This window comes from Theobroma umbraticum, unplaced genomic scaffold (genome assembly GCF_002168275.2).
Source record: "Theobroma umbraticum cultivar Fairchild unplaced genomic scaffold, ASM216827v3 scaffold_56.0, whole genome shotgun sequence".
Lineage (NCBI taxonomy): Eukaryota > Viridiplantae > Streptophyta > Magnoliopsida > Malvales > Malvaceae > Theobroma > Theobroma umbraticum.
Window position 1 is genome coordinate 7591649 of NW_018397256.1, and position 19602 is coordinate 7611250.

Here is a 19602-nt window from a genome sequence, read left to right on the forward strand (position 1 = left end):
TATTGGTTCTAGTTTTCACGTTTAAATGACAATAATTCAAAATTGGCATACCTTTCAGCAGTTTTGCCAATAATTGAAAAAAGAGTATAAAAGAAAAGCGCAAAGTGTATTTTAATTTCATGGATGAAAGACAAAGCACGAATGGGACCATCCTAATGCAATGTTAATATGGGGGGCATCAGGCATGTGAAAGCAAGACGGAATAAAGGCGTACGAAGAAACGGGGCGGAGCTTTGACAGAGATAGCAAAGCTTGTCTTCATCCGTCTTCGTGGGTCACTGTCCTCTCACTTAACAGCCTGTTCATTTCTTACAATGACGGGCCTCTTCCCGCTTACGGCTGCTGGATCTTTTTGCAAAAGTTCAAAAAATAAATAAAAAGAAAATATAAAACATGGGCCCCCTATCAACAGTCCCTCTTGCAAAACGGGCCCAATCCTCAATAATGAATTTATGATCCATCACATGCATCCAGCTCTGTTATGATTTTCCTTTCCTTTCCCTCTAATTGTTGTTTTTATACTGAAATATTTGGGTCCTTGTGGGTCTAGCATGAAAATTTGGATCTCTATTTTCTTTTCTTTTCTTTTTTCGATCCTAGGCAAATGGAGCACCGCATGCAATTTTGTCCAACGTTGTAAAATTTTGCATGATTGGGTTCTTGTTAAGATTTCCAAAGATTCTCCCATTTCTTTGTGCCTGCAATGTGAAAGGAAATCATCCTAATTGCATAGACTTATCTCAACATAATCAAACTATTATTACTTAAGTAAAAATAAAAAAAATTAATTTTACAGTAAAACTTTTATAAATTAAAGAAGTTTTGATATAGTATTTTGATAGTTCGTAATTCAATAATTTGATAATATTTATATAATCACAATACACAATGTATTCATGTCTTAAGTTTAATATTTTTTTTAAAAAAATACTTTAACAAATTATTTTTTATTAATTAATATATAAATTAATAATTTATTAATTATATAATATCTCAATTAATTAATAAATTTTTATAATCTAAAAAATATTATCTTATAAAAATTTTAATCAAAATAAGAAACATACACCCACTTATCAAGTGTAAGCTGTAAGACAACAGATAGTTTGAAACTTTTGAGTGTGATTGGCCATTAGGTTTCCAACTGTGCTGAGGCCGATAATCATTGACTGCTGATTTGGAGCTTCTTAGGCTTCAATGTCCTAAGCTCACTAGGGATAAGGCCGAAGGCAAAGTGAAGCTAAGCAGTGGAAAAATTCGGTATTTTAAGTCAAAGAAGCAATGTTCACAATGATGGTCCTAGACAAATTCCAAAAATACACTATACGCGATTGACAATTTTGTCACCCTGTGAAACATAAAAACAAGATTATAAATATTTTAAGAAATGAATCAATGTTTTTGTTTGACTTAAAGTGATGTGTTCACGTCTAGTAACAGTGGATGAAATGTGTCACATGTTTAGCTCTTTTTTTCTTTTTCCTCTTTCGGCTTTCTTAAATTGTTTATCAATTGCCACACGTTTGAAATCTTAATGGAGTTTGGGCTTTCGCCATAGCATGTATGCATTGTCTTTGGACTATGGGCTTCCTATGGCTCAAGAGGAGGAAAAAGGTCTGGATGAAGGGAAAGGGAAGATTGAACTTTTCCATTGGGCTAACTTGGCAAAAATCCTGTCTAGCCTATAAGTGGAAATGTAACGTTTCAGAAAAAATGTGGGCAATCAAAGAGATGATGTCTGCCTCCAAATCTTGGAAACAAGGAAGAGAAGTATGCTCTTGCCCCATTCAAAACTAAGCCATGTACTTCCCTAGGGTTTTCCTTTTGGCCAGATCTATGCTTGAGGAAAAAATGGTTTCATAATCACTTTGGCAAGTATCATATATCTTAAATAGTTGCTGATGGAGTTATGACTTATGAAGAAGGACGCTTAGTCGAGGCCCAAATTTGGCCCAAACTGCTCAACATCAACCAGGGCTGTATCTATTCACTCATCATCAGAGTCAAACTTTTTATTGACTTGTGGTTTCCTTTGGGCCGAAAAGGCTCCATGGTGTACTTTAGCCACCTGGACATTCAATTAAAGCTAATAGCATGTTAACATCCTTGACATGCTTTTCAAATCTTCTTCTTCTCATAGTTTCTTCCCTTAGATTTCAAGGTAACTAGCCAAATTGTAGGGCCAACATCGGCAGATTGTGATACAGATACAGACAACTAGACTTGTAAACTCCATACAAAATAGAAATAATTTATTTTGGCATTAAATTTGATGTTATTGGTAATTTGGATCTCTCACATATATTTAAACCGTCGTCCTTCAGTTAATAATCGTTAATTTCATGCTACTATATATATTTCAACAAACAAAAGTTATGAGCAACGTCACTTTCTTCTCCTTTCAAAGTAAACTCACATCTTCAATTTTGATGTTTCAACCCTTAACCACTAAACATGTAAGAATGAAAATTGACAACTAGCTAGTAAAAGGGTATTGGGACCATGTTTAGAGCTTAATTATTACTACATATTAAGATATGAATAATGATTATATACAATTGATGAGACGAAGATTATTTGTCATCAAAAGAACGCATTAAAGAAAATTAGAACCTAAAAGAATTGTTAAGATTACAGTACTTTATTAGAATAATTAATTACGTATTCTCTTTTTCTAATCCACTAGATGCTTAAGGTTTTTAAACCTAATATTGTCGAGTAAGAGATAAGGCGAGAGAGAGACACACACACACACACACACAGAATCTTTAGGCACTTAGCCAATAAAGGCGAGGCATCCGATGCTGCAAAAGACAAACGTCGCAACGTCCACTGCATAAAACTGCATTAGGAAATGTTGGGAAAAAGTCAACAGTGTTTGGTTACGTACGATGCGTAATATAATAGGGAAAAGTGGTTCATTATCATGGGAAATTACAAGTATATTGCATTTACGTTTCTCGAAGCCAAAGCTTTGGAAAATCCAATATGCAATAAACACAGATTATAATAAGCAAAACAGAAGTGGTCCTGAATTGGAGTTGTTCGGTTTTGTAGTTTTGTTCAGAGATGATTGTCGTGGCTTCTAGTTATTGTTGTCTTTTAATTGAAAGCGTTGCATCGAAGTTTGATGTGGAAGTCCGTGGAGATTCCCACCTTGCCAAGGGAGAGCGGACCTCATATGGAGAGAGTTTTCGGTTTCTTAGAAAACACAAATACCAAGGAAAACTCTACTCTTCGAAAACATCTTTTCCTTCAGGATATGGATTTGGTGGCCTTAAAGCCTCTTTCCTTTTATTCTTGAATGATGTCCACACAAACTCATTAATAATAAATAAATTGCTACACAAAAATAAAAAAATCAGAATTTTTTTATTAATTTGGAATTCCCCAAAATTTAAGTGCAAATTTCATTAAATGTGAATTTGATATAATTTTACGTTGAATTTATTGATGATTTATGCATATAGTTTTCAAGTTAGATTTGTCAGTTTAGTAATTGTCATATAGGATGTAATACTTAATTATAATTATAATTTTTATTCATATTTATAATTTTATAAAAATAATTAAGTATTATTTTTCATTAAAATATTAGAAATGTTAATTAATAACAAGGAAACAAGAAGTCACTCCCAAAAAAAAAAAAAAACAAGGAAACAAGAAGAGAAATGAAATGTGGGCGGACAAGTGCCATCATACTTGATATGGTGGGCTGTTATGGTAACATAACACTTCATTGATCGCAAAACAAAGTATAATTAATAAGCTTCCTTAAAATAAATGATCCTAGCAATTAGAGATTTTATATTAGAATTTTGAAATGAGAGAAATTATAAAAAATTACCTCTTGTTGTATAAGTCAAAAGTATATGTTCAAATTAATTATAATTAATAGGAAAATCCAGCTAAGAGGTAAGTCAAAGCATTCTTAACTTTTAGATCGAATTTATGATACTATTTATTTGTACATAATTGGATTATTAAGGCACTTTTTTACTAGAGTGTAGTTTTCAAAATTTTATACACAAAGAACACATTATCGAAAATGTTTTTTTTTTTTGTAAAAATAATGCTACGAGTCTAATCAAATGTAAAATATTATTTCCATTATAAATATTCATTCCTTCTCAAATTTTTTTCCACGTAATTTAAGAAGAAAAAAAATTAATTTTAGTGCATCTTTAACATTAAAATTTAATAAATGAAAAAAAGGGGAGAGTTTTAGATGTTAAAAAAAAAACAAAGAAGAATATAAGTTTGGAACATAAAAAGAATAGGGATAGAAAAAGTATATTTTAAGAAATGTTTGGTCCTCAAAAATAACAAACATTTAATCAAATAGTCAAGCACCTCTCCTTGTAGAAGAAGTACGGTTGGTTGTACGAGTTGATCATGGAGATATATATATATATATATATATATATTTATTTATTTATTTATATATATAATCATTACTAATTGTAGCGAGAAAAGAACAAAATGCTAAAGATATATGAGTTAAGAGTAAAAACTACAGGTTTGAAAAGTGTCCTTTCAGTAAGTAATGCCAAGTGCATGGATTTCTTTAGTCATTATGTCACATCCCTCGCATTTTCTCTTCAGTTATTACACTTCACGCGGTTTGTGGGATCGAAGGTGCACCAAACTCCGCGTTTTCTCATTTCTTGTTCCTTGTAATCTTATACCTTTTCTTTTTTTTTTTTTTCTAGCCTAAAAAGGAGAAAAAGGGGGCTTGTTTCTTAAGCACTTGGAAACCTCAAATATAGATGAACCCAGCTTTCTGTTTCTTCGTCTTTGTAGCTAGATAGCTGCTGTTTTATCTTCTTCTTCTTGGTTCTATTTTATTGACTACAAAAAATATGGTGACATCCATACTGTTACTAGCGGTTCTTTTTATAGCTGGCTTTGTTAATGTTTACTTTTATTTTTCTTCCAAGAAGTTTTGTGCATGGCTTCTCTCTTTCTTCCCCAACAGCTCTTCATCAGCTGTCTCCTCTAAGACTGCTGCTGCTCCTCAGGTGATTTCAGTCAAGGAAAGAAGTGATTCAGAGAAGGTAGAGCTGAAAAGGGTTTTCGCCACCTTTGACAAGAATGGTGATGGGTTCATAACAAAGCAAGAACTAGGGGAATCACTCAAGAACATGAGGCTGTTCATTACAGAGAAAGAGGTGGAAGAAATGGTAGTGAAAGTGGATGCTAATGGAGATGGGTTGATCGATTTCGATGAGTTTTGCATCTTATGTCAGGCCATGGGTGGTCATGGTCATCCGGAAGGTGCGAGAAGAGGAGAAGATGGGAATGGAGTTTATGAGGAAGGCGATGGAGAAGGAGAATTGAAGGAAGCTTTCGATGTGTTTGACAAAGATAAAGATGGGTTGATTTCAGTTGAAGAATTGGGTTCTGTGCTGAGTTCTTTGGGGTTGAAGGAAGGGAACAAGATGGAGGATTGCAAAGCAATGATCAGGAAAGTTGACATGGATGGAGATGGCATGGTTAGTTTCGACGAATTCAAGAGGATGATGAAAAGTGGAGGCGGGCTAGTCTCAGTATCAGCCTTCTAAACTCCTCTGCTAATTAATTAACTACTCCAAGCTTCAAGCTTAAAGCTAGAAGTAAGGCTTCTGATCTCTCTTTCTCCTGCTCAAACTCACAATTTATGTAGAGACGACGGCGACTTATAACCTGACGTGCTTGTTCCTCTCTACCCTGCTCTCACCAAACACTTCAGCTCTGGATCCATTTCAATCTTACCTGGTGGACGACTATCTACAGTCGATGTATCTATGTTGGACCTTTTTCATTTTGTTTTTGTCATTTAATCCTTTTGGAACACAATACAGTCTTCACACGCTTTCACCAACAACCTTAAATTGCCATCTGCTATTTGTAACCGTACGTTGAAGAACTTCCGTACTAGTTCAGATTTTAGGTCTCTGTGTTTTAATGTACTGTACATATAGTTTGGAAACTTAATGCTGGCGAAATTTATATTTGTAAAGGGCCCCCAATCATATGCAGCCGTGACTGTAGAATCTAGATGGATTATTAGCAGTTGATGTTGCTTAATTTCTACAACACAACATTTAATATTTCACCGATTCCTATACCATAGGAAGCAAGAAAATTTGCTGTTTTTCTTTTAATTTGGTCTAAACTAATGAAACGTCTTGTAGTGAATGAATCTCGAAATCCCTCATAATCTGTTTCTCTTTTCCAAATGTTTCATCTTGGTTAGGATATTGTAGATGCCCAATTCTGGTTATACAGGAAAATTATATCAAAGATATTTTAAGTGTAGAAGTATGTTTAGAGTGGTTTAAGTATGGAAGTACTCAGGGATATTCTAAACTAGAAGCACTTAAGGTGTTCTAACTACAGAAACACTCGAAGGTGTTCTAAACATAGAAACATCAAAAAGCATTCCAAGAATAGAAGCACTCAAGTGTTTCAAGCTTAGAAGCGTCTAGGGATGTTTCAAGCATAGAAATAATCAGAGGTGTTACTAATACAGAAGCGCTTATGAGCATTTCAAGCTTAAAAGCACCCAAGGGCAAGCATTTCAAGCTTAAAAGCACCCAAGGGCATTTCAAGTCCAGAAGCGTCACGGGTATTCTAAGCATAGAAACGTCTAAGCACAGAAACACCCAAAAATAAGTATGGAACAGCTATTTGTACGAGAAAGTGAAAGTAATTTAGAATAAGCGACAGAATTTATGAATTACTTTCACATTTGAGGTGTTTTAAAGAGTTTAACTTAGAGGTTTAGATATGTAGATAATTAAAAGGACTCTCTCTTAATCTTTCTTTAAAATTCATGTGCTTTATCTTTTTTTCTTTTGTTATTGCTTTAAAAATATATGTGACACAACATTAAATACTATTATTCCATTTATCTAAAACTTATGCCTACTTCCCCACTATTCTTTCTTAACAAGGACGTTCTCTTAAATGTGCTTTGTTAACAATTTCTAAAAAAGTATTCCTATTTAATATAAATATGGTAACTTTAAAGATTGGAGAGAGGAGTGAGAAATTATTAGAAACTAATAGAGATTATACTAAAAAGCTCTCTCAAGACTACTCCACATTATCTTTTTATTCAGTTTTCTCATTCACCGTTGTTCGTCGTTCTTTTTTATCTTTTCTCATCCCTCAACGCCTGTCATTCAAAATATTGACGCTTTAAGAACTGCTTCAGTTTTTTTTTTTTCACTTCTAATATATCCCAATTCGTAACACATCCTCTCTCTCCTTGACCAAAAGAACATGTTATGGAAAATTTGGATGAATGGAATTGAACGTAATCATTTCCCAGTTTGCATTGGAGAAAATTAATCGAAGGCCAAAGGCTGGCGTTCATGATGAAAAGCAAAGCAGGGGCAGCGTGAGTCGGTGGGGCGAACAAGGACCTCGCGTGTCTGGAAAACACAAGTCTGAGCAGCCCCACATGTGGATGCAACCATTGGCTGGCTGTGGAAATAAACAAGTGATTTTTATCCGGGCGCTCGCCTGCTTCGTTGTTCCCCGCAGGAAGGTTGGAAAGCGTCCCAGCTGGGACCTCATGCCCTGGGAATTTCTTGATTTCTTTCTTTTCTTTTCTTTTTCGTACAAAATTATCTAAATTTGGATACTGGAACAGAAAAATATGTCTCAACAACAAAAAGTTGCTGCCTTTTGACTATGCTTTTCTGCTTTTATCTCTTATTTAGTAAAAGCGAATTCTAGTTTAATGGAAGGTGAGAAACATTATAGAAATCATAAAAATTCTGTAATTCTACCACCTTAAACAGTATTTGAAAAATTAAGGCTGCTGATTTCCGAGCTAACCCTAGTCTGTAAGGGAAACATGTAGCAAGGATACTCGCTATCTATGATTGCATATGGCGTTCATCATTATATTGGAACTTAAGTATGCCGAAGAGAGTCAAAACAACATAGAGGCATCTGATGGCATCGCTGGAAGCAAAGTTTCTCCTCTTCTTCCCTACTTGTTAATGGCAGTAAGAAAACATAGTTTCCAAGTCATCGTACAAAGGCACTCTTCTTGTGGCTTAATAAGCATGGCCATAAGGATGAAATGCGGACTTCAATCTTCTTCTATACCATACAAGTGGATACAAATAAAAGGTTCATGTCTGTGGATGTAAAACCTTACAACATTTTTTGACTATCAGATATTCACTTCAAGTAAATACTTAGGAAGACAAACTACCATACATGTCTTTGTTAAAAAATCGAGGCATAGGTTTTGACTGCAGCCTCCTCTTCTCTAAAGCAAGAGAAAAAAAGAACACCACTGGATGGCAGCACACTAATTGAAGCAGATTACAAACTTTAAGTGGCTAAAGATTGTTTAGCTATATCCAAGAATTACTAGAAAACATCAGGGTTGAAATGGCCTGGGATAGAGCTGCTTTGTTGTGCTTGCTTTAAGTGCATTGTCAATGCATAGTTGTTTACCTGTTGGGGCATCAGATAATCAAACAATTTTCATCAGATTCTGGAAAATTGAAAGCAGTGCAATTAAACACGTAGCAATAAAAAATAAGATGGATGTAGCCACACAGGTCATATATGCATAAGCACAGTCCGTGTATATCTCCCCTGTGTGCATCAAAAGTTGAGTTCATGAGGCCAACCTCAAGGGTTCTTAGCTGTTCCTGATATTGAGATACTAGTTGCTTTAGATGCTGCAACTCCTGGCTCTGATCTTCATACTCTTTCTGACGCTCATGCTGAACAGCAACAGCTCGCTTGAGAATAGTATTTTCCTGAATAAGTGCTTCCAGTTGTTCTTTCAGCATCCTATTTTCCTATAAAAACCCAAGCAACAATTTCAGCATCCTCAAAACAACCCTTTCCTTGTTTGCCTCTCCGATACCCAACAAAAAATGTGGATGTGGTGTGTAGTAGGAATGGAGAGTAGACAAGCATTAGTAACAGTAACAACCATGATAACCAACCTGGTGAAAATTTTGGGCCACCTCTGCTCCAGCACGTACCCGAATGGACTTCTCCAAAACCTCCAATGCTCTTGAGGCACGAGCTCTGGCATCATCAATGTTAGAGGCATTCAACATTTCTCTAACAAAAAGCCCCACCCAATCTGAACCATCCAGTGATAAGACTTCTGGGGCTGTCTGTTCCTTTGTTGGAACATCTCCATTAGCTGTTGCGACACCTAGAACAGAACAAAGCTCTTCTCACTAACCAACTACTGATGCCAAATATCTAAAAGGTAATTCAGTAAATATATGTAACTCATAATTCTAGTTTTAATTGCATCTCATCCATGGAAACTGTTAGGCTAGCTAAATAACATAAAAGGTGCAAGCAATAACATAAACTGTAATGTTAATAGCAATATTCACAGATCAAATTGCCAAGAAAGCTTTACTTTTTGTGTCAGGTGTATTTGTGTCAGTTTCTGGTTTCTTCAATTTGTTTGTTGATTTTGAGAAAAGGGAGAGGGGCATGGGAGGCACATCTACTGATAACTGACCCCAACCCTTGGGGTTTCATGGTGATTTGCACCTTGCACGTTACCCTTTCTTAAGGTCAGGGTATCCTAGCAGCACTCTCATGGTCATAGACACTATCAAAAGCAAAACCACTCATTTAAAACATGTTACATTAGATCAAACAACAAACTTTTGGGTTGTTGGATGACTACCAATTTTTCATTTGGTCTTCTGAACTATTCCCAAGAAATAGGGTAAGCTAAACCTTCTTTGCCTCATAGTCACAAAAAATCAACTACAAACTTCTAAAAGTTAAAACATGAAGCAGATACGGTCTTACAATCTAAAATCTCACATTTGAATCCAGAGAGAGATGCACAACAAAAGGTGAAGATCTCGGTCAATTGCAAGGGACATCATCAATCTTGAGTAATCAACGTTGAACCAAAAGGATTTTCTTATCATACCTTGCGCTTGATGTTGAACATTTCCTTCTAATGCTGCACCAGTTTTATCCGCAGCAGGAGCTGCATTTCTATCAGCAGATCCTAAACGAAGCTCATTCAAACTTCTAATAGCTGAATCCAAATCATCTCCACATTCTTCAAGTGCTCTCTCAAGAACCTAAAATAAAATAAAAATGTAATCCTTAAGTCAACTTCATTTATATCATATGATTCCATTTTTCGATCGATATAATGTCACGTTACATTTGATAACACGGAATTTGATCTTAAAATCTGGAATTGGATTAAAATGAAATTAATTCAGAAAATTCACGGAAAAAATTCTCAAAAGTTTACTCAAATTCCAATTCTAATGCGACTAACATTCAGCTCCAAACTCTTTGACCATAAAAGAAACAAGTTATCGCTTCAAATATTCCATTCTAATGAAATAAAGCCACTAAAAATTAAATTAAAAAAAAAAGCAAGAGAAAAAAAATGAAGAATTCATGTAATAAATAATTAATGAAAATAATTTTCCAGAAATAAAAAATTAAACAAAAAATAATATTTATTTATAAAAAATGGTACCTGCTTGTCCATTTCAGGGAAAATAGCAACCAACTGATCGATCAGAAACGAGGAGGAAGGCGACGACGGCGGCGAAGAAGAAGAAGGAGAGAAAGAAGAAGAAGCAAAACGAGAAGAGCAACGGATTCTCTTGGAAACGGGAGGTGTTGCACTCAATTCCTCAAAGAAAGATCTCTTCCCTGAAACTATGGCAGACATGTTTCAGCCAAATTGCCTGCTGTTTTGGCCTTCTTTTTTTTTTTTTCTTCCCAATCCCCTCTCCCTTTTAAATTATATCAAAATTCAATCTCAACAACTCCGATCCAACGGTCGATCTCGGAATTTCTCAAAACAAGGAATTCATAAAACTAGGATTTATGATTTCTCTCTATCGATAGAAATTGGATAGAGAGGAATTGCTTTTGTTGCTGTAGCATTTGAGGAAGAAGTTGAATCTTGTTCTCTTTTTGTTTTTTATTTTTGTAGTTGTTGTTGGTTATCATGGCTGGAGAAGGAGGCAGGGCAGCAGCTAGGAGGAAAATCAGAAAATTGGAAAATTTTGGTTGGATGGGGGGATGATGATCCGGCTACAACGATGGTTGGAGAACGCACCACTTAAAATTACACACGTAAGGAGTTAGGTATTTGGAACTGGACACGTGGTTTATTGCCATTGGGTTTCGACATATTTAACTTGAAGCCGCGTATTCAGTATTTCACCATGAGCTTTTCCTCAGAGCCACCGTATTATTCTTTACTTTTTTCTAGTTAAAAGTATATTTCAGGTTAAAGAATAGTCTTAGCGGTATTAAATAACAGTATAATGTATTTTCCTTTTTGTTTTTCTCATTTTCCATTATTTATGGGCCTCAATATCTCAATAGAAAGCCCAAATTGTACTATAGGCCTAGATAGGTCCAGAAACAAATACAGGCCATTTTAATGTGAAGTTCACTGGCCCAATCTTAGAATACGCTAGGCCTTCCCCAGAAAAGGAGCAAAGGGAGAAGAAAATACTAACGTAAATAACCTATACAATAATAAATCATCATATAATTAATTTTCAGTGTTTTTTTTGTTTTGAGAAATAATATGTAGTGAACCTGATTTAAATTTTAAAATAATTTTTTATTGAAAATAATTGCACTTGATAACTATAGGCAATGATGCCTGGATTTTCTTGGTAAGAAAGCATGGAATGTTGGTGATTCTGTTTTCTGTCTTAAAAATTTTCATTCCCATGCTTTTGTCCATTGCTTGGTGGCGCTCTAAATTCCAATCTTTTCTTCACCAATTACACGATTTTAAAGTCATATACTGATATGGTAGCAGCTAAAAACAGGAGGAAAGGTACTTCCCAGGATCTACTTGATTGAGTTGGCAACAATTCAAAGTTGAAACCAAGTTTCAAAGAGATGTGCAGCCTGGTCAAGAAGCATCTTCACATCAATCAATGGGATTTTCTTTTCCTCCCTTCTTTCTATCAATCTCCCCACCAATGAGAGCTCATAAGGTAAATTGTTCAAACCATCATGATGATGACACCTAACAAGGAGCCATGCTGCACAAGTGGTTCACCTGCTGGGTTATTTATCAGAAAACAAAAGAAAAAACAGAGAGTATTCTTTTTTATGCCAAGCAGTTGCAGCTTCAATCTGTAAGGTTAGATATTTTGATTCACCGATTGCAAGATTCGAGTCAACTCGTTTAAATTTGATTCAACTTAAAAAAAACCCTCAACAATTCAATGTATGAAAATTTAAATATAAAATGACTCAAATTTTAATAATTTATTTAAATTTAATTTTAAAAAAAATAATAACTTCAATGTGAAGTGACTCAACTCAAAATAATTGAAATCTCAAAGTTGATCCCAAATAATTTGATCATATTCAATCCAACTCGACCCCTCCAATTGTTGCTTGTGATATTGATCAATATGCGGAGCCTGATGATCTGTTGGGCCCTGGAAGATGATGCCCAAAACTTAGTAATCTGACAAGTTTAGCAGGTTGATCCTTAAAATACATTTTGATAGAAGTGCATGCTATACTTATGATGAAATCCTGGTGTGTTAAAAAGAGTTGGAGAAAACATCAATCCGAATTAATTGCAGAATCTCTCTTAAAATCTTACACATCTGTGAGCTTTCTCTTACACCAATTATATGACTCTGCAACTTTATACCTCCCAAAATAGGATATCTTGTTTGCCCAATATGATGACCTTGGGTGGGCTACACTGGCCAGTCTTTCAAAACTACTCTCAGCCTAGGTGTGGTGGTGGGGTCCAAGATTTGGGGGAAGGGGGGTGGACCCACACGCTGAGTGGGGGCAATGGGTATCACCCCCTTTCCAACAAGGGGACCTTGTCAAGTTGCAAAGCACAGTCCAAGAGAGGAAAAAAAAAAGAGGAGGGAATAGGGATCTCATTTCATTGCATATTATCTCACATTTGCTTTTCTTCACCCAAAGCATCATAGAATACCATTTTGTTTGTATTGGTTGTTGATGAAATGACCTCTCACCAAGCACCCTTCTCTCCCCTTCTCTGCCTATCAAATCCCGCTTTAAAAAAAGAAAAAAGAAAAAAAAAACACCCAAAACTATTTTCAATAGAAGGAAGGGCACCTATAAGGAACCTCCCATCCCATTTGCCCTCTCTACGTATACGAATATATCCATTTAGCTCATAGAAAGAGAGAGTGGATGATGGGATTGCACTCAAATATGCTCTTGACTATCTTTCCATTAGTTTTGACCAGACAATAATACAGACCAAGAATTGTTTAATTAGTGGAAAAAACTTAATTTTGACCCCCCCTTGATTAGGAAACCTTTTTGGGCATAAGATCTAACATGTTACAAAACTCCATGTGGGCAAAAGATTTTTTCTTTAGGCAGCTAAAGATTAGGTGCCAGGGTGCTAGATTAACTTGGATGTGGGTAAGAAAGAGACAGACATTGAAGAAAGTGAAAAACTCCATTACCTAAAGCAAGACTCATTTACACTGGGGAAATGGATGTTTAGTTATCTACTGTTTCCACCTACATCATTTCCCTCCAAAAGCTTGCATATTAACTACCCTTTAAATTTTAATATCACATATTTATAAAATTATAATTATACCTAACTTTTACTTAATATCTTTAATGTTCATAAGATATATCAAGTTCTGATAAACCTACTTAAATATTGTTTTTTTGAACAGTGATAAACCTACTTAAATATAACACAATAAAACCCATTAAAGCTATATTTGACTTAATTCAAAACACAAAAAGATATTTGACTTTATGCACACTAAAATTTTTAGGTCACACCCATTAAAGAATAGGTTTCAATGAGTTTATCTATTAAAACATATGATTTATACACATATATATATATATCCTAAGATATTTTATTAGATTTTGCACTTATCTTCTAAGATATAAAAGATTATGTTTAAAACCTCCATTGTTTTATTCAATAAGTTTAAATTTAATTAAGGTTTTTTTTCCCACCAAAATGATTCTTTTTGGACTATCATTTTCATTCCATTTCGCAATCAAGTAAATAGTGGGCTTAGATATAATTCCAATGTGGGTGTTATGCATTGGGGAATTGGATCATGTAAGTGGTGAAGAGAGTGAGGGAGATATTTGCTTCCAATTCAGTCCTAATAAAGGAAAAACAAATGAGTTGCTGGCCTACTACTAGTCTATGTCAATTGTTTGCAAAATGTTGCTTGTTTTGTATTTTTCAAGGTCTAGATTATGATTGATACTACCAAAAAATTGAAAATAACAAAGGGCTTTATTTGGTTTGGTTTCTTTCTTCAACCTCCAAATACAAAAACATCCCTCTCATCCCTTTCCCTCATCCTTTCTATGCCTTGAATGCATGTGTTAATGTCATGATTCATGAGGATTAACAACTTTGTATGACTCAACATAACACCAATAAGCCAACCAAATTATTCCTATCATTTTCTATTAATCGAAATTTCTTCCTCTTGTTTTATTTTATTTGCGAAGCAATAAGCTTACACTTGAAAGCTTGAGCAACTTTTCTATCAAGCCAAGAAAAAACACAAAGCTTAATTAGACATTCTCCCAAGTTTTTATATACCCTTTTTCTTTTGTTTGTTAATCTTTCTTATTGGCCATAATTTTGTTATATTTTATAAATAAATATGGGTACCATTCTTTTGGTAATGTTGCCACGTGTAAATAATTTTTTCTTTTTCAAAAAAAGCAAAATAAGAATGAAAAGAGAGAGAAAGGGTAGAGGTGGGGGGAGGCAAATGCCATCCCCACAAAAAAAGGTGGTGGGAAAAAAGTTCTTTTTGTACACACTACTGCGATGATGGTGATGATGATGCCTGCAATCTCCAACAGCAACAACAACACCAACACTAATAACTACAATCCTTTCTCTTTCTCTCCCTCCCCTCTTTAACTATAATCAACTCTCTCTTCTTCTTCTTCTTCTTCTCTTCTCTCATTCTTTACTACCCATGGCCAATCTCTTCCTCCTCTTCTTCTTCTTCTTATGCAATTATCATAACATCCGATAAATCATATACTGTAGTTTAACTGACTAACCACTTCTCTGCAAACCCATCCTCGTTCTCCATGGATGACAACAACTGTGGCTGTTGGGCTGTCTTAAAACGCGGCGTTTGCAAGTCCTCTGTGTCTCGTGACTCTGCTAACACAATTCCTCGTACTAGTCTTGTTTACGATGCTGGTAATCTTCTTTCCTCTTTTTCTTTGTTTTTTTTATATGTCTCTTTCTCTTTCCGCTTTTTTTTTTTTGCCTTTTTGTTTTGGAAAATACTAATGTTTTTTTTTTCTTCTGACCATTTATTCTTCTTGTTGGTCTCCTCTGTTTCTAATGTTTCGTAATGCTTGTTTTCTTCCTTCCTCTGTTTCTTTCTTTTCAGCTGATTTCTGATACTAATCCAACGTTGCTTTTCTTATTTCTGATCTGTTTTTTCTTGAAAGCTTCAAAATTTTGGGTTCAATAAACAATATCAGGATGGAATACAGTTAGGCTACTGTACTTCACGGGCAACTTTCTTCTGATTCTTGAAAAAAGATGATTTTTCTTTTTGATCATATGAGTTTCATAATGGGATTTTGAAAGTGGGCAGTGAATGTGAGACTGGGTTTTTTTATCTATTCTCGGCTAATATCATTTTCACTGGGTCATTACAAATCATGGCACTGTCTTTTTACAGGCGAAGAAAGGGAATTGATTTATTCTACTTGATTTCTGACAATTTGCCATATTCCAATCAAGATTTTAGCTTGCATAATTCATTTTAATTAAGATCCTCGTTGAAAGATTCTCTACTGAGAAAGGAATTGCAGTCTTCACTCTTTTCCTTGTTATTAAGTCACAACCTTAAATGAAATGGAGTTCATTTTCTTCTTTGAGCTGTTATGGAATTATGATCCAAGGAAGACAACTAATTCTCAATCTCTGTTTGCAGCTACAGAGACAAGATATCTAAATGCTAGTAATAGAGAGCTGTGCCCTCCAAATGAAGCTCAACTTTCATCTGATAACCCTGATCCACCACCATCAGATAACAAATCTCCATGCCAGCTTCTCCAATTTTCTTTTCAGGAGCTAAAATCTGCGACAGGGAACTTTAGACCTGACAGCATTCTTGGGGAAGGTGGTTTTGGCTATGTCTTCAAAGGGTGGATAGAGGAAAATGGGACAGCACCAGCGAAACCAGGTTCAGGGATCACAGTCGCTGTCAAGAGTTTAAAGCCAGATGGTCTTCAGGGCCATAGAGAATGGGTGGTTAGTAGAAAAATATGTGCTTTGGGTTAGTAGATTTAATGTTGAAGAGACTATTGGTAAGTTACTGAATTTTGGGAGTGTAACATTGGATGATTCTTTTTATGCAGGCTGAGGTTGATGTCCTTGGACAGCTTCATCATCCTAATCTTGTTAAACTTATTGGTTACTGCATTGAAGACGATCAACGGCTGCTTGTATATGAATTTATGACTCGAGGAAGTCTTGAAAACCATCTTTTTAGGAGTGAGTCTCACTTTTTTCTTTCCTTCTATCCTTCCAACTCAGTTTAGTTTTTTGTTCTTCTTATTTGTTCTATCTCCAATTTGGTATTTTAGGTTAAAATCCTCTGTTGGAGAGGTCCTCTTGGACGGTTCCTCTGTTAGTTATTATTGTACCTTCTTATTGATGGGGCTCTCCCTTATGGGAACTTGGTACAGGCATCACAATAAGTTTCATTTATTAGCCAAAAACATTGCTTTCATTACCCTAAATAAGCATCCTCCCATGTTCTTTCTTATTCTTGTAACAGCATTGTTGCATTATAAATTGATTTTGTATAAAAAGTCTTTGGAATTTTTAAATTTGTTTCTTATTTCCAACTTAGAACCCTCATGAAATGTTTTGCTGTCTTAAAATAGACCTCATCAATAAAAAAAAAAACCAGAAATGTAATGTAGTTAATTTACAAGAGATGCAGCTAGTCTACACTTTTCAATGAACTTCATGAAATACTCAATAGGCATAAGATGATGCTTACAATACCCTAAAAAAAAAGACTAGAAACGAAAAAAATGTGTGTGACAATATCAGATCTTTTTTATGGCTACTAAATCACCAATTCTTTTTTATCTGCAAACTTATAAGAGACTGAATGTAAACGCTGTGCTGCTGATAATTTTTTATCTTTGTATTTTACACCAATGATTTTTCTGGACGCACCTGAATATCTGATGCATCTTATGTAACTTCTGATAAACAGTTTCAGGAATTTGCATTCTTGCATAATTATAAAAGTTCACATGAAAGAAATACTGATGTTGCCTTGTTGCTAATTTTGCAAAGGGACGATACCTCTTCCATGGTCCAATAGGATTAAGATTGCACTTGGGGCAGCAAAAGGATTGGCCTTTCTCCATGGTGGTCCAGAGCCAGTCATTTATCGAGATTTTAAGACATCCAACATTTTACTTGATTCGGTATGTTGGTTGTTGATGTTAATTTAGGTGATTACATCAACCTATCTGATATATCATTTGTTTTATGGAATCATTAATATGGAATTTCTTTCGCAGGAATATAACGCAAAGCTTTCAGATTTTGGTCTAGCAAAAGCTGGTCCTCGAGGAGACAAAACACATGTTTCTACTAGGGTTGTTGGAACCTATGGCTATGCTGCACCAGAGTATGTTATGACAGGTATTAAATGCAAGGTGATCTGAACTAATTGAAAGCTTGAAGCTCTAGTACATGCCTTCTCTAAGGAAATTTGACTCAACATTAAAACGAATTTAAATGCTAAGGAACACAGCGGTAGGAATGACATCAAACTACTCGGACACGTGTGTATCTGGTTTGTTCTTGAACCATGAATGTCACTGGTTGTTAGAAGAGCAGGTCAGATATGCTACTCTTATTTCAATTACCATTAAAACTACCTGTTATACAAAATATCAGTGGCAGAATTAGAAACAATCTAGATGGTCATAAAATAACCAAGGCATTGCTGAAATCACTAAACTAACATTCTATAATGAAATTGACTTTCATTATCAAATTGCCATAGAACTTGATTTTAAGTACCAGAAGTAGATAGAATATAGAATCACCAAAATTCTGGAGACTAGAGTAGGTAAAGTGTGCTGATATGTTACATATCTGCAAGAGCATTACCCTTGCAAAGTTGAGTGGAATTTTGAATATCAGTAGCCAGACTCCCAAATGCACAATATTTTTGTTCATGTGCTTTCGTGCCCTGTACTGCTTTAAGCAAAGATTTTTTAATAAGTGATCTTGAGCTGTCTGATTTGACTCTGTTAGTTAGTGGAACATTTCAATGATATGGAAAGCATTCATCAAACTCAATAGCTCATGTTGATTGATTGTTATGGTGTTATTTGGCACTGAGAGTTCCTGATTTGCCAACTGTATGCTTCTATGCCTTTAGGTCTCTGTTTGTTCCTCAAGTTTTCTGCTCCATGCAAAAATCTGAGAATTTATTATATGTACAACTTTGGATCTTTTTCCCAGGGCACTTGACATCTAAGAGTGATGTCTACAGCTTTGGTGTTGTATTACTTGAGATTTTGACTGGCCGAAGATCAATGGACAAGAAGCGCCCTAGTGGGGAGCAGAATCTTGTTGCATGGGCTCGATCATATTTAGCTGACAAGAGAAAACTTTACCAACTTGTGGATCCCCGCTTGGAGCTGCATTATTCTCTTAAAGGGGTGCAGAAAGTTTCTCAATTAGCTTACAACTGCCTCCATAGGGACCCAAAATCCCGTCCTACAATGGATGAAGTAGTGAAAGTTCTCACTCCATTGCAAGATCTTAATGATCTTGCCATCTTATCTTATCACTCTCGTCTATCACAACAAGGGAGACGGAAGAAGAAACCAGAGGGATCTCAGCAACTCTCCAATGCTCAATCCAAAAGCATCAGAGATTCTCCCTTGAATACTGGCAAACAGCGGTGTAGATAATGAGTAGTCAATGCCTGTCATTATTGGCTCAACTATCAAATCAGAGGTTATGATGCCACAATTGTAACTTCGATTGTGTGAAGACAATATTTCAAGCTTGTTGTATAATTTTGGGGAGTTTGAAATTTGCTAGAGGTGGAAGGATTGGAAGAGGTAAATCAATTTCCTTTTCTTTAAAACCTTACACTAGAGAGCTAACCTCGAATGTGGGACCATTCCTCGCCATTTCCCGGTGTTGTAATTGAGATATCTCTTGTAATTAGATCAAACCTCCCATTTCCAAGATTGGTATTTGCAGCTACCTGAATGTCAATTTCTTTGAGTTTTGGAATTTGCAGAATGCTTTGCTTCAAATCTACATTTCCTCTCTTAGAATTAAAAGTTGTTAAGCTGAGAGTTTCTTCAATTTGAAAACCTTGTTGGATCCTGCAACTGCGGCTCTCTGTTGTATTCTGTATCTGTAAATGTGAATGCTAAAGATGGAAAACTTTTGTTTTAGTGAACAAGATAGGTTCATTAACTACTTACCTGACTGCATATCCACTGTGTCTAAACTCAAAAAGCCATTGGCTACAAATGCGCAGTTGCACCTGCACAAGCTCAGCCTGCTTCCCCTTA

At 35.3% G+C, this 19602-nt stretch overlaps 3 protein-coding genes across 3 annotated transcripts; 2 read left to right on the forward strand and 1 right to left on the reverse strand.

Moving 5' to 3' along the window:
- The first annotated feature begins 4695 nt into the window (after nt 1-4695).
- On the forward strand, nt 4696-6001 carry LOC110410884 (calmodulin-like protein 3). The gene has a single exon (XM_021420801.2). The coding sequence runs from the start codon at nt 4863-4865 to the stop codon at nt 5562-5564; it is 702 nt and encodes a 233-aa protein (XP_021276476.1). The 5' UTR covers nt 4696-4862; the 3' UTR covers nt 5565-6001.
- A 2069-nt stretch (nt 6002-8070) lies between these two features.
- Nucleotides 8071-11075, reverse strand: LOC110410588 (Ubiquitin system component Cue protein). Its single transcript, XM_021420357.2, has 5 exons — nt 10502-11075; nt 9932-10088; nt 8967-9184; nt 8643-8816; nt 8071-8463 (listed from the first exon to the last, which is right to left on the reverse strand). The coding sequence occupies exons 1-5, from the start codon at nt 10697-10699 to the stop codon at nt 8377-8379; spliced, it is 834 nt and encodes a 277-aa protein (XP_021276032.1). The 5' UTR covers nt 10700-11075; the 3' UTR covers nt 8071-8376.
- A 3759-nt stretch (nt 11076-14834) lies between these two features.
- LOC110410587 (serine/threonine-protein kinase PBL35-like) lies at nt 14835-19317 on the forward strand. The gene is made up of 6 exons (XM_021420356.2): nt 14835-15214; nt 15963-16282; nt 16390-16525; nt 17345-17478; nt 17575-17698; nt 18530-19317. The coding sequence occupies exons 1-6, from the start codon at nt 15100-15102 to the stop codon at nt 18982-18984; spliced, it is 1284 nt and encodes a 427-aa protein (XP_021276031.1). The 5' UTR covers nt 14835-15099; the 3' UTR covers nt 18985-19317.
- Nucleotides 19318-19602: the final 285 nt, after the last annotated feature.

Bases quoted from the DNA above. Each gene is read 5' to 3' on its own strand.
- LOC110410587 (XM_021420356.2), top strand. From the start codon at position 15,100: ATGGATGACAACAACTGTGGCTGTTGGGCTGTCTTAAAACGCGGCGTT. The intron at 16,283-16,389 runs GTTAGTAGAAAA...CTTTTTATGCAG, and splicing joins AGGGCCATAGAGAATGGGTG to GCTGAGGTTGATGTCCTTGG. The intron at 16,526-17,344 runs GTGAGTCTCACT...AATTTTGCAAAG, and splicing joins TGAAAACCATCTTTTTAGGA to GGACGATACCTCTTCCATGG.
- LOC110410588 (XM_021420357.2), bottom strand. From the start codon at position 10,699: ATGTCTGCCATAGTTTCAGGGAAGAGATCTTTCTTTGAGGAATTGAGT. The intron at 9,185-9,931 runs GTATGATAAGAA...GTTCTGTTCTAG, and splicing joins TGTTCAACATCAAGCGCAAG to GTGTCGCAACAGCTAATGGA. The intron at 8,464-8,642 runs GTTGGCCTCATG...ATGCCCCAACAG, and splicing joins AACAGCTAAGAACCCTTGAG to GTAAACAACTATGCATTGAC.
- LOC110410884 (XM_021420801.2), top strand. From the start codon at position 4,863: ATGGTGACATCCATACTGTTACTAGCGGTTCTTTTTATAGCTGGCTTT.